A 20,258-nucleotide genomic window follows, 5' to 3' on the forward strand; every position below is an offset into this window, starting at 1 on the left:
GGTCGGAGATGGCGATAGTCACGGTGGTTTGTTGTCGTCCAGAAAAATAGCTTAGCACCCCCCCCCCCCCCCCCCCCCCCCCCCCCCCTTTTTTTTTAAGTGCTAGTAGCGCTAGCATCTGCGTTCGACTTCCCACTACCCCCACTGCCCGAGTGCTAACGAGGTAAACATAACTCCATTATATTCTATGTTGTTGTGATACACAGAATGGTGTCCGGACTTGTGTGGAGACAGCGTCGCGGCTTTCGTTCGAGACAAAATCGACTGCCAGGTGTGAGCGACCAGTCACGATACAACATGTCTCTGGAGTCTGAGGGTAGCTATGGCGTCGTCAACACTGGTTTAGCTCCTGAAGACGTTGCGCCCACCTCGTTCCCTCTCTATGGACATTTGACCTATTTATAAAACCCAAAAGAAACACACACACACACACACACACACACACACACACACACGCACGCACACACCAATTTGACGCAGCACGCTTCGGATTCCCTCTCTTCGTAAAGAGCAAGTTGAAAACTTTTTTCACGCAGGTCTGCTCCCTTCTGCTCGTTTGTGCGTACGAATGCTCATCCAAGTGTCGAGAGGGACGGTTTGTTAGGGTTATCACCCCAAACGCGATTTTGTAGCAAGCCCTTGTAATTCATGGTGGTTGAGGAAGCCTGTTCGCCATGCCTCTTAAAAGCTTCCTTCGAGATCTTCAGGATATGAAAGGTGGCCTTGGGAGTATTTCAAGAAGGAGCTTTGAAGTGAAGTTCCCGTATCATCACAAGTTCCGCTCACTCAGCTCTGTGTTTGTTGAGGCGGTGCAGATGGGTGTGTGTGCAAAAAATGAGCAGCAGAGCTGTTGGGCCAGCTTGCCTCCCGAGCTTCTTAGAGATATTTTGCAAAGAGTGGAGGCGAGTGAGAGCACGTGGCCTGCTCGAAAGCATGTGGTTGCCTGTGCTTGTGTTTGCAGAAACTGGAGGGACATCGTCAAAGAGCTCGTGAAAACTCCTGAACAATCTGGAAAACTTACCTTTCCTATCTCTTTGAAGCAGGTACTTCCTCTTCTGAAGGTCTCGAAAATTTTCATGTTTGTGTGTTCATATCTTGTTCTGCACCAGTTTCATTCATAACTTCGAGAATGGTATCCAGAGCTTCCAAACCTGCATTAGTTGCATTTTTATTCTAAACATCAGGTAAGTACCCTTCTTCAGGGCAAGTGACTCGCAATTGTGCACACAGTTGAAGTTTGTGACAGTGATGTGGTTGACTCCAACGTCACATTAGGTTCTTTATGTATGGTATGGCACTTTTTGACAAAAACTTTGCTTTATGGATGCCAATGTACTGCTTGTTCACAAAGGAACTATTGTGAGACTTTCGAGCATTGGTGAACCTTGCAGAATTTGCGATTTTGGTTGGGGTTTTAAATATTTCGTGGTGTGTAAAACAAGAAAAAGAGATAATGAGGTGCATAGCCATGTGAGAATTTGGGGAGACAAATGTAGTATCATCTGCTGTCTATGCCAGTAGGGTGCTCATCTCCCAGCAATGGTTGTGAGGGCTGTTTTGTGGCTGTGCTCGGCCGTATGTGAGGTAGTTCTCTCATGTATGGCTTTTGCTAGGGTGTGCTAGCGTTATGGCGAGTGTATTTGCTTTGAAAATTGCCACTCATCTGCGGTTAGAGTATGTGTTGTAACAGGAAGGCACCAAGTGCCAATGGAAAAGAACAGACGAGAACTTTTTAAGCACTTCAAATAATAGAGGAACTGAAAGAGATGCACGACATGTCGAGACACGGAGTGGTGGAGCTCCACCCCAAGAGAGCACTGGCCCCCAACCGTGTGCCCCTTTGAGTATTTCTTTATATTGCTTCAACTCAATACAACGCCGGAACCTGTTGCTCTGCACTTCCACGCGGAAACGTACTAGAGAATGGGCCCTAGGCACATATCTAAAGGCCCTAGGCCATGAAAAGTAGTACATGAAAAACATCATTCCAAAAGCATGTGGTCCTAAAAGCGTCGGCTCTTCAAAAGTTGTTAGCACACAAAAGCTGGATTTCCATAAAACTGCCACATCATCATCCTGCAACGCAAAGCATGGAGCTACCGTATTGCTGCCACGTGGCAGTGTCAGCGCGATTTGCGAAGACAATCCGTATAGCTTGCCATGTTTGCAGTTTGCGCTATTTTTGTGTGTAGGTCTTGCCTTTATTTAATTATTTTCCCTAGGCACTCGGGTCTCATCGGACGGGGTCTTATAAGTCAGTCAAAACTTCATTATCCCTAGCATCAACGTTTTCAGTTTTCAGCAGTCAAACTCCGCACCGCAGCCCCCAAACCTCGCAGATCTCACCTTCCCACAGCAGATCCTCGCCGCACGGTTAGATCAGCCAGCGTTTGCAGATTCAGCCCGCTATTCACAGATTTCAGCATTTGCGTTTTCAGCGCATCGTCGTCACCGACATAGAGCCAGAATTCAGCAGATACAAGATTTGCAGATTTCAGCCCTTAGCGTTTTCAAATTTTAGCCCGTCTCGTCGTCGTCCCCATCGTCGGCAAGTCCATTGCATTTAGACCATTGTACGAGATTGTGCAATCGATAGCATAGACTTCTCTCGCCATCGAGAGAGGGGCCTTTGGAGAAGGGTTTGACAACATTTTAGTGTCGTATTCTCCTTTCTATATCTCTCAGTCTCAGTACCTTTATTCACAGTGTCTTCCACTTTGTTTGTGATCATTTGCACTCTCTCATTAAGGAACGGAAGGCTCTCCCTTTCGTAAGTAAAAGGAATCCTTGAGCACAACTCGGAGCACTCATCTTGAGCAAAGTTCAACATTCACTTCCGTTGCACCTTACATTGGTATCAGAGCTTTGACAGTGTTCTGTATCACTCAAGGAAAGAACCACAAGAATTTTTTTTGCTTGTTGCGGTCGCACGTAACCCAAGTCCACTTGGGCGTGTCGATCCCGAATCGTGTTTTTGAAGAGTGACAGGAAACCCAAGAAAGATGGCTTGTCCAGTCTCCCCTTGTCTCTCTTTTCACTCATTGAGAGCGGACCGTGCACTTAGCGGCCGGCCAATTGACGTGAGGTGGTAAAAAGCAACCTTGGTGTGAGCGCAAGGCCGCTAAGGGGTGCACCCGTGGGAAAGAGAAGAGCTCTGGTAAGAGAAGATCCTTATCTAACACAGATTGCAAGCTAAAGAAAGATCCTCAAGAACCTCAAGAACCCAAGAACCACAAGAACGCAAGTTCCGCGTGAACTTAAGAACCCAAGACTTCAGTGTATGTTCATCACCCGAAGCGGAATGGATACTTCGCATGGAGGTGATGAGCATGGCATGGGCGAAGAAGAATTTTCCCCCTCTCCATCTACGCCAACGATTGCACCAAATCCTATGGAGGCATTGGTCAAGGCGATGATGGACATGATGATACGACAAGAAGCGCAACGTGCCAACTTGGAGCGTGATGGCGAAGAAAGAACGACAGCCTTAGAGCGTGAGCGCGAGCAAGCGCTCTTGGCGGCCGAAGAAAAATGTAAGGCGCAGCGGAAGTGAATGTTGAACTTTGCTCAAGATGAGTGCTCCGAACTGTGCCCAAGGGTTCCTTTTACTTACGGAAGGGAGAGCCTTCCGTTCCTTTAGTGAGAGTGCAGTGGACTCAAACAAAGTGGTAAAAACTGTGAATGAAGGTGTTGAGAGTGAGAGATAGAGAGAGAAGAATACGATACTAGAATGTTGTTAAACCCTCCTCTGAAGGCCCCACTCTCTATGGCGAGAGCGGTCTACTATTGATTGCACAAATCTCTACAATGCTTGGACTTGCAGATGACGTCGATGACAATGAGGACGACTGTTAGGTGCAGTGGAATGAATGTTTGCGCTTTGCTCAAGATGAGTGCTCCAAACTGTGCTCAAGGTTCCTTTTGTTCTTATGGAAGGTAGAGCCTTCCGTTCTTAATGAGAGAATGCTATGATCACGAACAAAGCGAATGGACACTGTGCGTGCAAGTGTATGAGACTGAGAGATAGAGAGAGAAGAGAGATACGACACTAGAGACGTAAAATATAACAGACTTGGACACTCCAAGTCAAGAATCAACTGGGAGAGCACCAAATAACCACTTCAAAACAATTCACAAATCACAATAGATTTGCATTGGCCCGGCGGAGTTTCGTGCCTAGAGATATTGGCCCCAAAACTGGTGCCCCTTTCGGTATTTCTTTTTATATTAATCAGATCAAAGTACAAGAGTGTGGCTAGGGTTTCACTCTCAGACTTTGCGTCCAGATGCTCTGAGAAGTGAAGCCCTCTCCACATATTTAAAGGTACAAGGGATGCCCAAAAGCAGAGCCCCAAAAGCTTTTACAATAAAAAGCATAAGAGCTCAAGAGCTCTTCTCTCTCAAGTTCTCCTTTTTTTTTGTTAAAAAAAAACATTCTCTTCAAAAGCGAAATTCGTGTCGCTCATCATTTATTTGTTTATTTATTATTATTATTTTTTTCAGTCTCCGCGATTTTTGAAAATTAGGGTTTATGGCAGAAATTAGGGTTTGCAGGAATTTTAGGGTTTCTGGCAGAAATTAGGGTTTCTGCTATCCGCCACGTCATCACTTTGTGACATACCCCCCTCTTGAAAGCATTGTAATCGACCGCGATTACGCCTGCAAAACCGACAAAAGTCATAAACCGTCTTAGCAGACACTGACTGTTAGCACCTACGTACTAGGAACACACATCTAGCACATGTACAAAATCGACAGTCACATCACACGACATCAGAGGACATCACATGACATTCAATATTCATTCGGATCTTAGACCATGATTTATCGGCAATGTAGCTAGCAATCCATCTAGGTCCAATCGGGACCTCAACGATGTCCGATTGACTAACCCCTATTGCAACCATGTCTATTTGAGATCAATCAGACCAAAATGGTGCAGTCATTTCGGCTATCAGTTCCTGCACTCACAAGAAGTCAAGAACAAATCAGTATCATTATCAGGAATTCCATTTCATAAAGTCATACAGTAGAATACTGTCAGCTCTCAGTATCCCTGAAGCTCAAAGAGACATCAGTGACTCTAGTATCTAAATCGAGGCATCTGTTGACAAAGGAGTGGAGTGACTCCCCTCTTGTGCATCCCACTGCACCATATCTCCGGCCAAGCTGAATTCTGGGTTCCATTTGGAGTAGACTATGCTAAACCAAAAGCATCGAGGTAAAGTTTCACAATCTGAGGAGTATCTGCTAGGTCCTCCTCCTCCATCCACTTTGCATCAAGTGCAGGATAATTCTTGAACTTAACCAAGAACCGCCTTCGGACTTTACCCTTCTTCGTATCGTTATGTGCCAAAATCTGTTCAGGAACAAGGATCTCCTTGTTTCCTTCCACTTCGGGTTGCTCATCAGGCTCCGCATCATCAAGCACATCACCCTTAACAGGTTTCAAGAGACTCACATGCAATGCATTGTGAATCCTCCAAGTATCTGGCAGTTTCAATCGGAAGGAGATATCATTTATCTTGTCAGTGATCTGGAAAGGTCTATAGTATCGCATACTAAGCTTTGGAAAAAGCCTCTCCTTTCCCTTTTTCTTTCGTAGGCGTGCCTTCTCAAAACATAAGAGCACCCAATCATCCTCCTTCAATTTCAAGTCGCGACGATGGCGATCCGCTGCCTTTTTCTGTCGTTCTTGAGACTCCTGCAAAGTCTCGTGAACCTTGGCAAAAGCCGTATCCAAATCTCGGGAATATTCATCCGCTGCAAATATCTAATCTTTCGTGCTTAGGAAGGATGGAACCTTCGCAGCACTTTCAACAATCTCACATGGCGTCTTCCCCGTCGAAGAGTGTATCGTGTTATTGTAGGCAAATTCCACCAAAGGTAAGTTCTTTTCCCATTGAGTCTTCTGATCCGAGATACAAGACTTCAATAAATCTAAAATCACTGAATTGGCAATCTCAAATTGCCCGTCAGTCTGCAAGTGGAACGATGACGAGAACTGCAACCGCGTGCCAGTGTTCTCCCAAATTGCCTTCCAAAACAAACTCATAAATCTGGGGTCTCTGTTGGAGACAATCATCTGAGACGTGCCATGTAATCGGAAAATCATCGTGATCATTCTGTGTTCTCGGGAAATCAAAAATGAAATCCATTTCAATATTTTCCCAGGGGCGGGTGGGTATGGGTAAAGGGTGTAACAATCCCTGTGCCTTATGCCTGTTAAACTTGACCTTCTGGCATACTGCGCACAACTCTTCCACGTCCTTTTTGAGTCACGGCCAAAAGAAGTATCTCTCTACCCCCTTCATGGTGGTAGCAATGCCGCGGTGACCCGCAAAAGGTGGATAGTGGCATTCAGTCATAACCTTTTCCCGCAACGGCTGTGTAACGCACAACATAGTCTTTCTCATCAAGTAGCCTTCCCGAAGGGAGTATCCAGCTACTGTCTCCCCATCCCGTATCCGTGTGAAAATATCTGCAAAATCTATATCTGTGGCATACTGATCGACTATATCCTCGAAGCTCCTATGATGTATCGCGGAAATAGCCAGAACCAACGGCTTCCGAGACAAAGCATCTGCCACTACATTCTTCTGTCCCTGCACATGGACAATCTGGAAGTGAAATTGTGACAAGATGTTCGCCCACCGCATCTGCTTTTTCCGAAAGCTGCTTCTGTGACAAGAAGTAGCGCAAAGTTTGATGGTCTGTAAAGACAGTAAAATCCGCTCCGAGTAGGTAATGCCGCCACTGAGTAAGAGCATGGATAACCACCAAAAGCTCTTTCTCATAAATCTGTGCTGTCATCTCTGGCCTACAGAACAATCGGCTCTCGTAAGCAATGACATGGTGTAACAAACTTGGACACTCCAAGTCAAGAATCAACCGCGACAGCACCAAATAACCACTTCAAAACAATTCACAGATCACAATAGATTTGCACTGGCCTGGCGGAGTTCCGTGCCTAGAGATATTGGCCCCAAAGACTGGCGCCCCTTTCGGTATTTCTTTTTGTATTAATCAATCATCAAAGTACAAGAGAGCGGTTAGGGTTTCACTCTCAGACTCTGCGTCCAGATGCCCTGAGAAGTGAGGCCCTCACCACTAATTTAAAGGTTACAAGGGATGCCCAAAAGCAGAGCCCCAAAAGCTTTTAAAATCAAAAGCATCAGTTCTCTCTCTCTCTTAGAGAGTCTTTTCTCTTTTTTTTTTAATAAAAAAAAAGCAAAAGCAAAATTCGCGTTGCTCATCATTTTCCAAAAAAAAAAAAATAAATTTTAAAAAAAATAAAATAAAAAAAAATCCGCCTCCGCGATTTCCGGAATTTAGGGTTTTTGGCAAAAATTAGGGTTTGCAGGAATTTTAGGGTTTCTGGCAGAAATTAGGGTTTTTGCTGTCCACCACGTCATCACTTTGTGACACATGGCCTTCTTGCATCAAGACCGCACCCAGACTACGACCATAAGCATCACAAAATACTTCAAATGACTTCTGCAAGTTCGGCAAAGTCAAATCTGGTCCTGTAGTCAATTTCTCTTTCAATGTCTGAAAGGCAGTCACCTCTGTGGATCCCCACAAGAAAGGGACTCCTTTTTGTATCAAGATATGCAAAGGGGAAGCGACCTCTGCAAACGTTCGAATGAACTGTCTTTATACGAACGTAGTCCCAAGAAGCTTTCAACTTCATGGACATTCTTCAAATCGGGCCAATCACAGATAGTGTCTATCTTGGCCGGATCCATTTGCACTCCTGTTGCTGAGACAAAGTGTTCCCAAAAAAATGTATCTCTGAAGCATATGATCTCTGTGGTCTGCTTCATTCTTAGAGAAAACTATGATATCATCAAAGAAAGTGCCAACAAATAGCCTGTACTCTCGAAAAAAATCCTATCCATCATCCGGTTAAATGTCGCAGGAGCATTGGTTAAGCCAAAAGGCATCACCAAAAACTCAAATAACCCAAAAGTCGTCCGAAAGGCTGTCTTGTAGACATCTCCTGGCGCTATCCTGATCTGATGATATCCACTCTTCAAGTCAATCCTGCTAAAGCACGAGGATCCCTGTAACCTGTCCAGTATATCATCGATCCTAGGAATTGGAAATCTGTTCTTGATGGTAATTTTGTTGAGAGTTCTATAATCGATGCACATTCTCCAAGATCCGTCTATCTTCAAATCCAACAACAGTGGAGAGCAATACAGTGAAGTACTATGCTGAGCAAGACCCTTTTCCAAGAGGTCTTTCACTGGGTTCATAATCTTTTCATTCTATACTCGGCTCACACAGTAAGGTGGCTGGTTCGATGGCGTGCTTCCAGGTATCGGATCAATGGTTTGATCTTCAGGCCCTCCGAAAAGCAATCGGCATGGGTGTGGAGAAAAAAATCTTGGCGTTCTTTTGATCAGGTCAAAACATATTCAACCTTTATCCATCGTTCAGTTCTCTCCCAAAAGAATGAGTAAGAAACTGAAGTTCATCAAGTACAATCTCTAAGCCCTTCATTTATCAAAGTCGCTTTCTCGGCCCGGTAGTCAACCACGGCGTAGTTCTTGTGGTACCAAGGGATCATGAGTAGAGCGTCACTTGCGTGCCCTGAACACCCCTGTCATTGCAAACGAAGTTTGCCAATGCTCAGTGTAATGGCAACATCCCATCCGGGTGCGAGTCGAACTACCTCCGCCTGTGGCGTCAGTCTGTCAGGCGTAATTCCAAATCGAGCCGCCAATTCCAAGTGAAAAGAAGCTGGCCTTGGCTCCTTCAAAAGAGCTTCCTGATCCTTCACTTTGCCCCAAAAGCGGCAAAGTTTGTACTTTCATTCATTAGATTCGGTGCAGATTCCACGCGATGTGGTACCAGTTCTGTTTTTCTATCTGCCTTTTTTGCCACGTTCCTCAGCTGCTCTCGAATTCTTAGGCTTGTCGTCGTCTTTATCATTCTGTTCTTTCTGTGCCTTTTTAGGGCACTTCGTGGAGATATGTCCATGTACCCCGTATCCAAAGCACTTCCCCTCTCTAATGAAGCGAGCTCTCTCCTCAGGAGTAAGCTTCGGTCGTGCATCCTTTTTCTTTGGGTTGCTCTTTTTCTTTCTACTTCCATTCCCAGAAGTCTGTTTGGCTCGTTGTGTCATGGCCTCATCTGTGGGGTAGGTCAGATTGCCAAAGTGAATGGCAAAGCCCCACTTCGCATGACTCATCAACTCCTGAATAGAAGCTGACTTCTGTTCCAAGCAGTGATCTCTGATCTTTGTAGGTAGACCCAAGGTAAACCGCTCAATCTGTTCTCTGAACGAGATCTTCTTGAATGAAGAGGCGGGTAGAAAAGAGCTCCAGAATCTTTCACAATAAGCATTGATTGTATCTTTCTTGGTCATCCGAAGATGGTTCCAAGCAGCTCGTACATCTCGTTCATATTCTTGCGTCAACCAAGAAGAAATAAAAAGCTTCTTAAATTTCAGCCATTTAACTGGCGTAGTCTTGTTTAAAAGAAGCGTGGACCACCAAGTACGAGCATTCCCCTTAAGATAAGAGGTAGCTCTCCGAATCTTGGAGTGCTCTGAATAGCGTCCTCCCGCGAAAGCGATGTCAAACTGCTGTATAAAAGACAAAGCCTTCGAAGCATCTGAGTATCTTGAAAAAGTATCAAACTTGATCGAGTGGCCACCTTCCTTAAACTCTCGGACTTTCTTGCTTTTATCTTCGAGAAAGTCATACTGGTTAGCTTTGTAAAAAAATTCTTCTTGTTCACATAAAAGTTTCCGTCATCGGAATCTGAGCTGTCTGTAGACGAGTCCTTAGTAGAACTTTCAGTCTTTGGGCGAGATGTAGCCTTCTTTGCCTTTTTCTTGCCCTTTCCGAGGCTTTGTTTCTTGCTTCGCTTTTTGCTTTTTCTGTCTTCTTTGCTCGAGTGTGAAGAGCTAGAAGAACTGTCAGAAGAAGAAGAAGAACTGGGTAAGCCTTCAAACTTGACATGCTTCTCTGTTTCTTTGCCTTGTCGAATGTCGACCGACGACCCAAATATCCCGGGAAGTCAGTGCCTTTCTTCTTCTTTTTGCCGTGCTTTTTGTCTTTCTTTTGCACGTCGAAAAGCTGAGCAATCCGTGCATCAACCATGTTCTGCAATTCCTTCTCCGTATATTTCTTGGAGGCAGAAGGTTTCTTGAGAGCAGGTTTCGGGAGTGGTGTTGTGGTTCTCTGCCACTCCGTCTGTACCTCTTCCAAAGAGGTCTGGTTCATATATTTTGCCATCTTCGGGTCCTTGGCAAAATTGAGCATCATCTTTGTTGCATCGCCAATCAATCGACGACGCTCCATCTCTTGCTGCTCCGCCTGAGTAGGCCTAGGCGGGCCATACTCCATGCTGGAATCTTCGTTGTGATCCCTGCCCGCATCTCCAGATGCAGAGGGAGTCGATTGATCATTGCCTGAAGCCATAGGTGCCGTAGAAAAAAAAATATTTGGGGATCGGATTTCCTGTAGAAGAGAAATCGGCCGTGCTCTGATACCACTGTAACAGACTTGGACACTCCAAGTCAAGAATCAACCGCGACAGCACCAAATAACCACTTCAAAACAATTCACAGATCACAATAGATTTGCACTGGCCCGGCGGAGTTCCGTGCCTAGAGATATTGGCCCCAAAGACTGGCGCCCCTTTCGGTAACAGACTTGGACACTCCAAGTCAAGAATCAACCGCGATAGCACCAAATAACCACTTCAAAACAATTCACAGATCACAATAGGTTTGCAGTGGCCCGGCGGAGTTCCGTGCCTAGAGATATTGGCCCCAAAGACTGGCGCCCCTTTCGGTATTTCTTTTTATATTAATCATATCAAAGTACAAGAGTGTGGCTAGGGTTTCACTCTCAGACTCTGCGTCCAGATGCTCTGAGAAGTGAAGCCCTCTCCACATATTTAAAGGTACAAGGGATGCCCAAAAGCAGAGCCCCAAAAGCTTTTAAAATAAAAAGCATAAGAGCTCAAAAGCTCTTCTCTCTCAAGTTCTCCTTTTTTTTTGTTAAAAAAAACATTCTCTTCAAAAGCGAAATTCGCGTCGCTCATCATTTTAATTTTTTAATTTTTTATAAAGCCTCCACGATTTTCGAAAATTAGGGTTTGCAGGAATTTTAGGGTTTTTGGCAGAAATTAGGGTTTTTGCTATCCGCCACGTCATCACTTTGTGACATAAAACCCTCCTCCGAAGGCCCCACTCTCGTCGGCGAGAGTGGTCTACTTATGATTGCACAGAGTGGTACAATGACGATGCAATGGACTGATGCAATCTGGGACTATGTCGGTGATGACGCCGGGGATGACGACGACGACTTTAGGGCTGAAATCTGCGGTCTTCTATCTGCTGTCCATAAAAATGCTATGGCTGAAAAGCTGGGACTGATTCGGGTGGCTGAAATCTACTGTTTTGGCTGCGTTTTTGAGGGCTGAAAACGAGGTTCTTCTGCAATTCTCCAGGGCTGAGTCTGCTGCTATCCGTAAGGCTGAAAACGCTGAACTTCCTGCTGCAACAGATGGCTGAAAATGGAAAACACTGGGCTGCTTGTAGCGTTTAGTAAAAACGTTGGGGCTGTAGGGATGTTGGCGATGAGAGAACTGAAAACGCCAGGCTAGGGGTGATGGCGATGCTACAAAACGCTAGGCTGAACTGTCGGCAATGAAGGGTTGACCAAAAACGCCAGGTGCTTGTGGGTGCTGATGGGTTCTTGCTGAGAAGATGCCTGTTGAGCGGGGAGCTCCTGCTGCCTCTTCTGCCATTTAGTGCTAACTTGGGTTTGCTTATATATTTTCTTAGCAAAATTGCCCTACCTACTTTTGTTGGAAAGTCACTTCAAATTAATAAGTGAAAAATGTCAAAAATAGGGAAAATAGGCTAAATGCACTGGAAAATTCCCTTGATGGAATCTGATGGATTTTGATGGGAATACTAATGATCATGCTGTGTGCAACCAGAGGATATGCACCTACACTAAGTGACTGGGCATGCACGGTCTACGAATAGACTCACAAAAGTGCCAGATCACTTCTAATCTAGACTTGACTGGACTGACTGAACCCTGATCATGCTGTAGCTTGTCCACGGACGCATAGGGCTGGATGTGTCACGTGACATCCCCTCCTTTTCAAAGCGAGGTACTGGTACCGAACTGTATGGCGTCGAGGGAGATCGCCAATAGCATCCGGAATCCTGGAAGGAACTCTTCGCCGGCCCACTCTGATGTGTGGGTCGTGCGGTACTTGAACTTCATAAAGGTCTGCAACGCTTGCTTCTTTGGGCCGCACCGAAAGCGACTCAAAGGCTTCTGTGGCTCCTTCAATGCTTCAACTTCGTCTAGAGTCCTGCGTCTTTCTTCTTCAAGAATCTCCATGGCTGAAAATGCCTGAAACCATTTCCAACACAAAACCATGAATATACCTATTCCATGTAAAGTGAATGGAAAAATCTTGTCTTGGCTAAAGACTGTGTATGCAATGTAGATGAACATAGAGACGGAGTGACAAACCGTTCATCAAACATATACAAACAATAAGATCGAATCTTTCTCTTATGATTTAGAGCAATTAACTGTGGCAATTCACAACGGAAATGCCCATGCTTGGTGCTCATTCTTTCATGTGCTCTTTCTACAACTGTGTCGTGCCAAGGAAGAGACATGGAATGTGACTTCCTTGAATGCATACTTTTCAGCTTTTCATGAAAATTCCGCATACATTCGTGCTCATCCATGAGTGAAACGTGCTCAACGTACAATATGTCATGCCTAGTAAAAGGGATCACATAAAGGTGCTGACTAAAATACAGGAAACGATCACGAATGAAACACTCGAACAATGCGTGCGTATCAATCATGCGAACACATAATACTTCCTGTGAGGTTTCTTTGGACCTAGGCTCGAGAGCCAAGATCGGTTCTTCCTGAGGGATCGAATCGTCCAGTGGGGGTTCTTTGGACCTCGACTCGAAAGCCAAGATGGGTTCTTTGTGATTGATCGAATCTACAACGAGGTTAGCTTCGCTAGAAAAAGAATCCACTAACACATCATCCTTGTGAACAATCACATCATCTTCATGCAACTCATCATGCTTGTGAGAAATCACATCTTGATCATGCAAATCATCATGCTTGTCATTGGCATCCAAATCATCATGCTTAACAATATAATTTAAATCATCATGCTTATCTTTGTCATCCAAATCATCATGCTTGTCATTCAAATCATCATGCAAATCATTGTCATTCAAAACATCATGCAAATCATTGTCAATCAAATCATCATCATGCTTCACACAATCATGCAAATCCTGTGTATCATGCGTTGGAGAAGAAGAGACTGAGAGAGTCTCCTTTCCCCAAATCTCTTGCATCTGTGCCTGAACTTGAGAATAGAGTCGCCAGAACTCTTTGTTTTGTTTGTCGCTCTGTTCTTGTATTGCTTTGTTCTCTGCTTGTCTTTCTTTGTTCTCGCGATCAAATTTGGCTTGACTTTCTTTTTCTTCCAAATCGTACTGACGCTGTATGGTTGCCATTCCTTCTTTGTATTCACGATCTATGGCAACCCTTCGTTCTTCGTAGGCCTTTCTTTCTGCTTTTCTTTCTGCGCGTTCTAACTGTCTTTCCTTAAACAACTGCTTCAACTCCTCCATAGGAGTTAGTGCAATCTTTGTCGTAGATGGGGAAGGGGGAGGGTCGGAAAAACCTCTTGGTAGGGAAAATTCTTCTTCGCCTCTCTCATGCTCATCACCTCCAAGCGAAGTATCCATTCCGCTTCGAGTGATGAGTCATGGGTTCTTGGGGTCTTGGGTTCTTAAGTTCACGAGGAACTTGGGGTTCTTGCGGGTCTTGGTTCTTGAGGTCACGAGGAACTTGGGTTCTTGGGGTTCTTGAGTTCTTGAGGTTTTCTTTCGCTTGCAAACCACGTTTGAGAAGGATCTTCTCTTCACCCGAGTTCTACTCTTTTTCGGGGGTGCACCCCTTGGCGGCCTTGCGCTCACACCAAGGTTGCTTTTTCCCACCTCACGTCGATTGGCCGGCCGCTAAGTGCACTTTCCGCTCTCAATGAGTGAAATGAGACACAAGGGGAGGCTGGACAAGCCCTTCTTTCTTGGGATTCCTGTCACTCTTCAAAAAACACGATTAGGAATCGACACGCCCAAGCGAACTTGGGTTTGTGCGACCGCAACAAGCAAAAAAAATTCTTATGATTCTTGTGGTTCTTTCCTTGAGTGATACAAAATGAAACCGGCCCGTAGGGCGGTAGGCGTTGGCTTTCACCCGAAATTCTTTACTTTATACACACACACAGAGCACTTTGCAAAGGAGACCTGTAACGGGAATTAACACTTAATCACACACACGGCTCGGAAGCTAGAATGCTCCGAGCAAACGCCGACAACCTGTAGGCCCCAAACTTGGCGCCCCTTTCGGTATTTCTTTATTCTTGAGGAGGGTAAATTACAAGGTAAGGTCCTGGGAATCCTTCACGTGTATCCACCTAGATACCATTTGATTTGGCCAAATTTCGGCAGCATAACAGCCCCAAAACTTGCGCGAAACCAATTCCCCTGCTGGAACTCGCTTGCACTGCCGTATACCCTCTGATTCCTGTCCAAAAACAGTAAATTCAGCACGCTGTATTTACTGGTTTTTGCCCTGTTTTCAGCCCCAAACAGTCCCCTAACTGTCCTGTGCCAGTGGGGCACGATTCCCAATGATCCTGGCGTCCGTACGGCTGAAAAACAGTGAATTTACAGCGCATACACAGCGCTGATTTTGCACCTGTACGGTGAGGTTATGACCCTCACCAGTGCCTGCTTTGGAGCAGCAGTTAGCTACCCCTGTTCCTGCTCAAGGAGGCTCTTGCCTCAGCACAAAAGCATGAACCCACACAACTGTACATTAGTCAAATGAGTAGCCCTCTTGTGGGGCATCACATAACTGCACGTAGGGGAGAGAGAGAGCAGTGTGTAGTGTGCAGGGCATCACTCCTAGCACCACACTGTACATGAGAGGGAAAGAAAGCACTCCATAGCTCTTAACCTGTGACAGGTTGCAAATGAGGCCTCTCCCAGCATAAAAATCAGCGCCCATTTTTCTGCAAGAGGCAAGTGCATGAAAAGTTGACACTTGGCGCATTTACAAGCATTTGCCCGTTTCGGGCTCGCCGCTTAAAAATATCCTGACCGGTTGCCCAGTTGACTTCGCGGCAGAGTTGTAAAATGTTCCCCTAGTCATACCGGAGGTAATGACGCGAACACATTTCATGGCCCAAAATAGCAGTTCCCTAAATTTTAGGAGATGCTTCCGTTGGGCTCCCACTGGTCTTCTGACCATCTATCCTCATTGGGACCGCATCCAAAAATGCAATGTGGCCCAACTGTCGGATACTTTTTGTTGGTAGTCCCACCTTGACTTTACGCCTTAATTGAGTTCACTTCCTAGTATCCACCAACTTGCTAAGTGCGACGGGGGGACCTATATGATCTTGCTCTGAGCCTAGACATCCTCTTACCATACGAATTCCAGTGCCGACCACTTCCCGTCTGCGGGTGAATCTACCGTTCACATTGGCCATACAATGTCCGACCGTTTGCTACTTCAAAAAGAGGGTCTTAAACAAATAAAATAAACCCCATTGTAAAGAAACCAACAACCAAGGTTAGCAGTTGCCACATCTCTGTGACATGGTTAATAACTGCCACGTCCTCGTGACACAAAACACTGCCAAAGCTCTGATACCAATGTTAGGTGCAGCGGAATGAATGTTTGCGCTTTGCTTAAGATGAGTGCTCCGAATTGTGCTCAAGGTTCCTTTTGTTCTTATGGAAGGTAGAGCCTTCCGTTCTTAATGAGAGAATGCTATGATCACAAACAAAGTGAATGGACATTGTGCGTGCAAGTGTATGAGACTGAGAGATAGAGAGAGAAGAGAGACACGACACCAGAGACGACGTAAAACCCTCCTCCGAAGGCCCCACTCTCGTCGGCGAGAGTGGTCTACTTATGATTGCACAGAGTGGTACAATGACGATGCAATGGACTGATGCAACCTGGGACTATGTCGGTGACGACGACGGGGATGACGATGACGACTTTAGGGCTGAAATCTGCGGTCTTCTATCTGCTGTCCATGAAAACGCTATGGCTGAAAATCTGGGACTGATTTGGGTGGCTGAAATCTGCTGTTTTGGCTGCGTTTTTGAGGGCTGAAAATGAGGTTCTTCTGCAATTCTCCAGGGCTGAATCTGCTGCAATCCGTGAGGCTGAAAACGCTGAACTTCCTGCTGCAACAGATCGCTGAAAATGGAAAACGCTGGGCTGCTTGTAGCGTTAGTAAAAACGTTGGGGCCGTAGGGATGTTGGCGATGAGAGAACTGAAAACGCCAGGCTAGGGGTGATGGCGTTGCTACAAAACGCTAGGCTGCACTGTCGGCGATGAAGGGTTGACCAAAAACGCCAGGTGCTTGTGAGTGCTGATGGGTTCTTGCTGAGAAGATGCCTGTTGAGCGGGGAGCTCCTGCTGCCTCTTCTGCCATTTAGTGCTAACTTCCGTTTGCTTATATATTTTCTTAGCAAAATTGCCCTACCTAATTTTGTTGGAAAGTCACTTAAAATTAAGAAGTGAAAAATGTCAAAAATAGGGAAAATAGGCTAAATGCACTGGAACATTCCCTTGATGGAATCTGATGGATTCTGATGGGAATTCTGATGATCGTGCTGTGTGCAACTAGAGGATATGCATCTACACTAAGTGACTCACGGTCTACGAATAGACTCACAAAAGTGCCAGATCACTTCTAATCTAGACTTGACCGGACTGACTGAACCCTGATCATGCTGTAGCTTGTCCACGGACACATAGGGTTGGCTGTGTCACGTGGCAACGACGACGAGACGGACTGAAATTTGAAAATGCTAAGGGTTGAAATCTGCAAATCTTTATCTGCTGAATTCTGACTCTATGTCGATGACGATGTCAATGGCGATGGCATGATGCGATGACGACGCGCTGAAAACGTAGATGCTGAAATCTGCGTTTTCCGGGCTGAATCTGCAAACTTCGGTGGATCTGATCGTGTGGCGAGGATCTGTTGCGGGAAGGTGAGATCTACAAAGTTCAGGGCTGTTCTGCGGTATCTTGATGCTGAAAACTGGAAACGCTGATGCTTCTGGGTGTTTTGTCGCAAAGGATCTGCAAAACGCTGAGTGTTTCTGCTGATCCAAAAACGGTAGGGCTGATTCTGTGTTGATGCAAAAACGCTATGAATCTGTTGCGTCTTGGGGTCGTCGGGGCTGATTTGCAATGCAAAACGCCAAGGGCTAGATTGATGCAAAAACGCTAGGTTGTTCTTGTGGCTGAAAACGCTAGGTTGACTGCCGGGGGTCTTGCTTGAGAAGGTGCACTGTTGGACACACGTCCCTGCTGCCTCTTCTGCCAGAAAGTGCTAGTGCTAGGGTTTCTTATATACTTGCTTAGGCAATTTGCCCTACCCAGTTTCCCAACAAAAGTCACTTATTAATAATAAGTGAAAAATGGCTAAAATATCGAAAATAGGTTCTGTGCACTGAAAAATGCTCCTGATGGATTCTAATGGTAATGCTGATGATCATGTTGGGTGCAACGAGAGGATATGCAACTACTCTTAAGTGTCTGGACATGCGCCAGAACACTTCCTAAGCTAACTGAATTAAACTGAACTGAACCCATGTTATGAAGTAGCTCGTCCACGTACACACAAGGTTAGATGTGCACGTGAAATCCCCTCCTTTTCAAAGTGAGGTACTGGTACCGAATTGTATGGCGTCGAGGAAGATCGCCTGATGATCATGTTGGGTGCAACGAGAGGATATGCAACTACTCTTAAGTGTCTGGACATGCGCCAGAACACTTCCTAAGCTAACTGAATTAAACTGAATTGAACCCATGTTATGAAGTAGCTCGTCCACGTACACACAGGGTTAGATGTGCACGTGACATCCCCTCCTTTTCAAAGTGAGGTACTGGTACCGAACTGTATGGCGTCGAGGAAGATCGCCAACAGTATCTGGATGAATCCTGGGAAGGACTCTTCACCGGCCCACTCTGATGTGTGGGTCGTGGGATACTTGATCTTTATGCAGGTCTGCAACGCTTGCTTCTTTGGGCCGCGCCAAAAGCGACAAAGTCATCTGAGGCCGCTTCAACGTTCCCATTTTGTCTATAGTCATGCATCTACCTTCTTCAAGAATCTGCGAGGATGAAAACTCCTTCCAACACAAAAACATGAACATATCCATTCCATGTAAAGTGACTGGAAAAATTCTAGTCTTCTTTAAAGACGGTGCATGCAATGTAGATGAACATAGAGACGTAGTGCCAAACCGTTCATCAAATACACGCAATGGGCACGTGCACATCTAACCCTATGTGTACGTGGACAAGCTACTTCATGACATGGGTTCAGTTCAGTCCAGTTCAATTAGCTTAGGAAGTGATCTGGCAGTTTTGTGAGTTTGTTCGCAGACTGTGCATGTCCAGACACTTAAATTAGATCCAACATGATCTGGTTGCACCCAACATGTCCTCTGGTTGTACATATCCTCTGGTTGCACCCAACATGATCAGCAGATTTCCATCAGAACCCATCAGTAGCATTTTAACAGTGCATAGACCTATTTTCCCAATTTTTTGACATTTTTCACTTAATATTTTTAAGTGACTTTTGTTGGAAACTGGGTAGGGCAATTTTGCTAAGCAAGTATATATAGAAACCTAGCGCTAGCACTTTCTGGCAGAAGAGGCAGCAGGAGCATTGCTCAACAGGCACCTTCTCAAGCAAGACCAACCGCAAGAAGCCCTTGCGTTTTCTTTTCACAGCAAAGCCAGCGTTTTCAGCAAAGGACCCCAGCGATTTCAGCCACTGCCTTGGTGTTTTCAGCAACAACTCCCGAGCGCTTATCAGCCCTGCACTTAGCGTTTATCAACCCTGCAATTGGCGATTCTGCAGTAGCAATACAGCCAGCAGCAAAGCGTTTTTCAGCAATGATTCAACAGCCATAATTCAGTGTTTTTGCTATCAGCCATCAACGTTTTCACAAGTACATATAAGACCAACGTTTACACGCAGCAGAAGCAGCGAAGTCAGCCAATGACTAGCGTTTGGTATAGCAGCAAATCAGCGATTGCAGCAGTAGAATTCAACACATAGGAATCGCCGGCAGATAGCCCTTTTAGTAGCCGTCGTCGCCATCCTCGTCGTCGCCGTTGTCTTCAAATTAGATCCACCTTGCATCATAGTCTCACGACTTGCATCAACATTTTGTACCAGATTGTGCAATCAATAGTAGACCACTCTCGCCATCGAGAGTGGGGCCTTCGGAGGAGGGTTTTACAACTTCCCGGTGTCGTATTCTCTTCTCTCTCTATCTCTCAGTCTCAGCACCTTCATTCACAGTGTCTATTCACTTTGTTTGTGGTCATTTGCACTCTCTCACTAAAGGCACGGAAGGCTCTCCCTTCCGTAAGTAAAAGGAACCTTAAGCACAGTTCGGAGCACTCATCTTGAGCAAAGTTCAACATTCACTTCCGCTGCACCTTACATTGGTATCAGAGCTTTGGCAGTGTTCTGTATCACTCAAGGAAAGAACCACAAGAATTTTATTTATTTTTTGCTTGTTGCGGTCGCACGTAACCCAAGTCCTCTTGGGTGTGTCGATTCCTAATCGTGTTTTTGAAGAATGACAGGAAACCCAAGAAAGAAGGGCATGTCCAGCCTCCCCTTGTTCTCTTTTCACTCATTGAGAGTGGACCATGCACTTAGTGGCCGGCCAATCGACGTGAGGTGGGAAAAAGCAACCTTGGTGTGAGCGCAAGGCCGCCAAGGGGTGCGTCCGTGGAAAAGAGCAGAACTTGGGTGAAGAGAAGATCCTTCTCTAAGACAGATTGCAAGCAAAAGAAGAACCTCAAGAACCTCAAGACCCTCAAGCACCTCAAGAATTCAAGACCCCCAAGAACCCAAGATCCACAAGAACCCAAGTTCCTCGAGAACTTAAGAACCAAGATCACAGTGTATGGTCATCACCCGAAGCGGAATGGATATTCGCATGGAGGTGGTGAGCATGGGAGTGGCGAAGAAGAGTTTTCCCACCAGGAGGTTTTCTCGACCCTCCCCCTTCCCCATCTACGCCATGGATTGTACCAAATCCTATGGAGGCTTTGATAAAGACAATGCTGGACATGATCGCACAACAAGAAGCGAATCGTTT

General features: G+C 45.6%; 1 protein-coding gene across 1 annotated transcript in view; it reads left to right on the top strand.

The window, feature by feature from the left end:
* Nucleotides 1-246: 246 nt before the first annotated feature.
* The window catches only part of LOC147436837 (tubby-like F-box protein 3), a 61,636-nt gene continuing 41,624 nt past the window's right edge, over nt 247-20,258 (top strand). The window contains exon 1 of the mRNA XM_086486239.1: nt 247-1,043. Coding sequence (XP_086342365.1) covers nt 675-1,043 — 369 coding nt within the window. The 5' untranslated portion in view covers nt 247-674. The remainder of the gene's footprint in view (nt 1,044-20,258) is intronic.

The sequence above is a fragment of the Adiantum capillus-veneris genome, chromosome 17, assembly GCF_014529385.1.
Source record: "Adiantum capillus-veneris isolate H3 chromosome 17, ASM1452938v2, whole genome shotgun sequence".
Taxonomy (NCBI): domain Eukaryota; kingdom Viridiplantae; phylum Streptophyta; class Polypodiopsida; order Polypodiales; family Pteridaceae; genus Adiantum; species Adiantum capillus-veneris.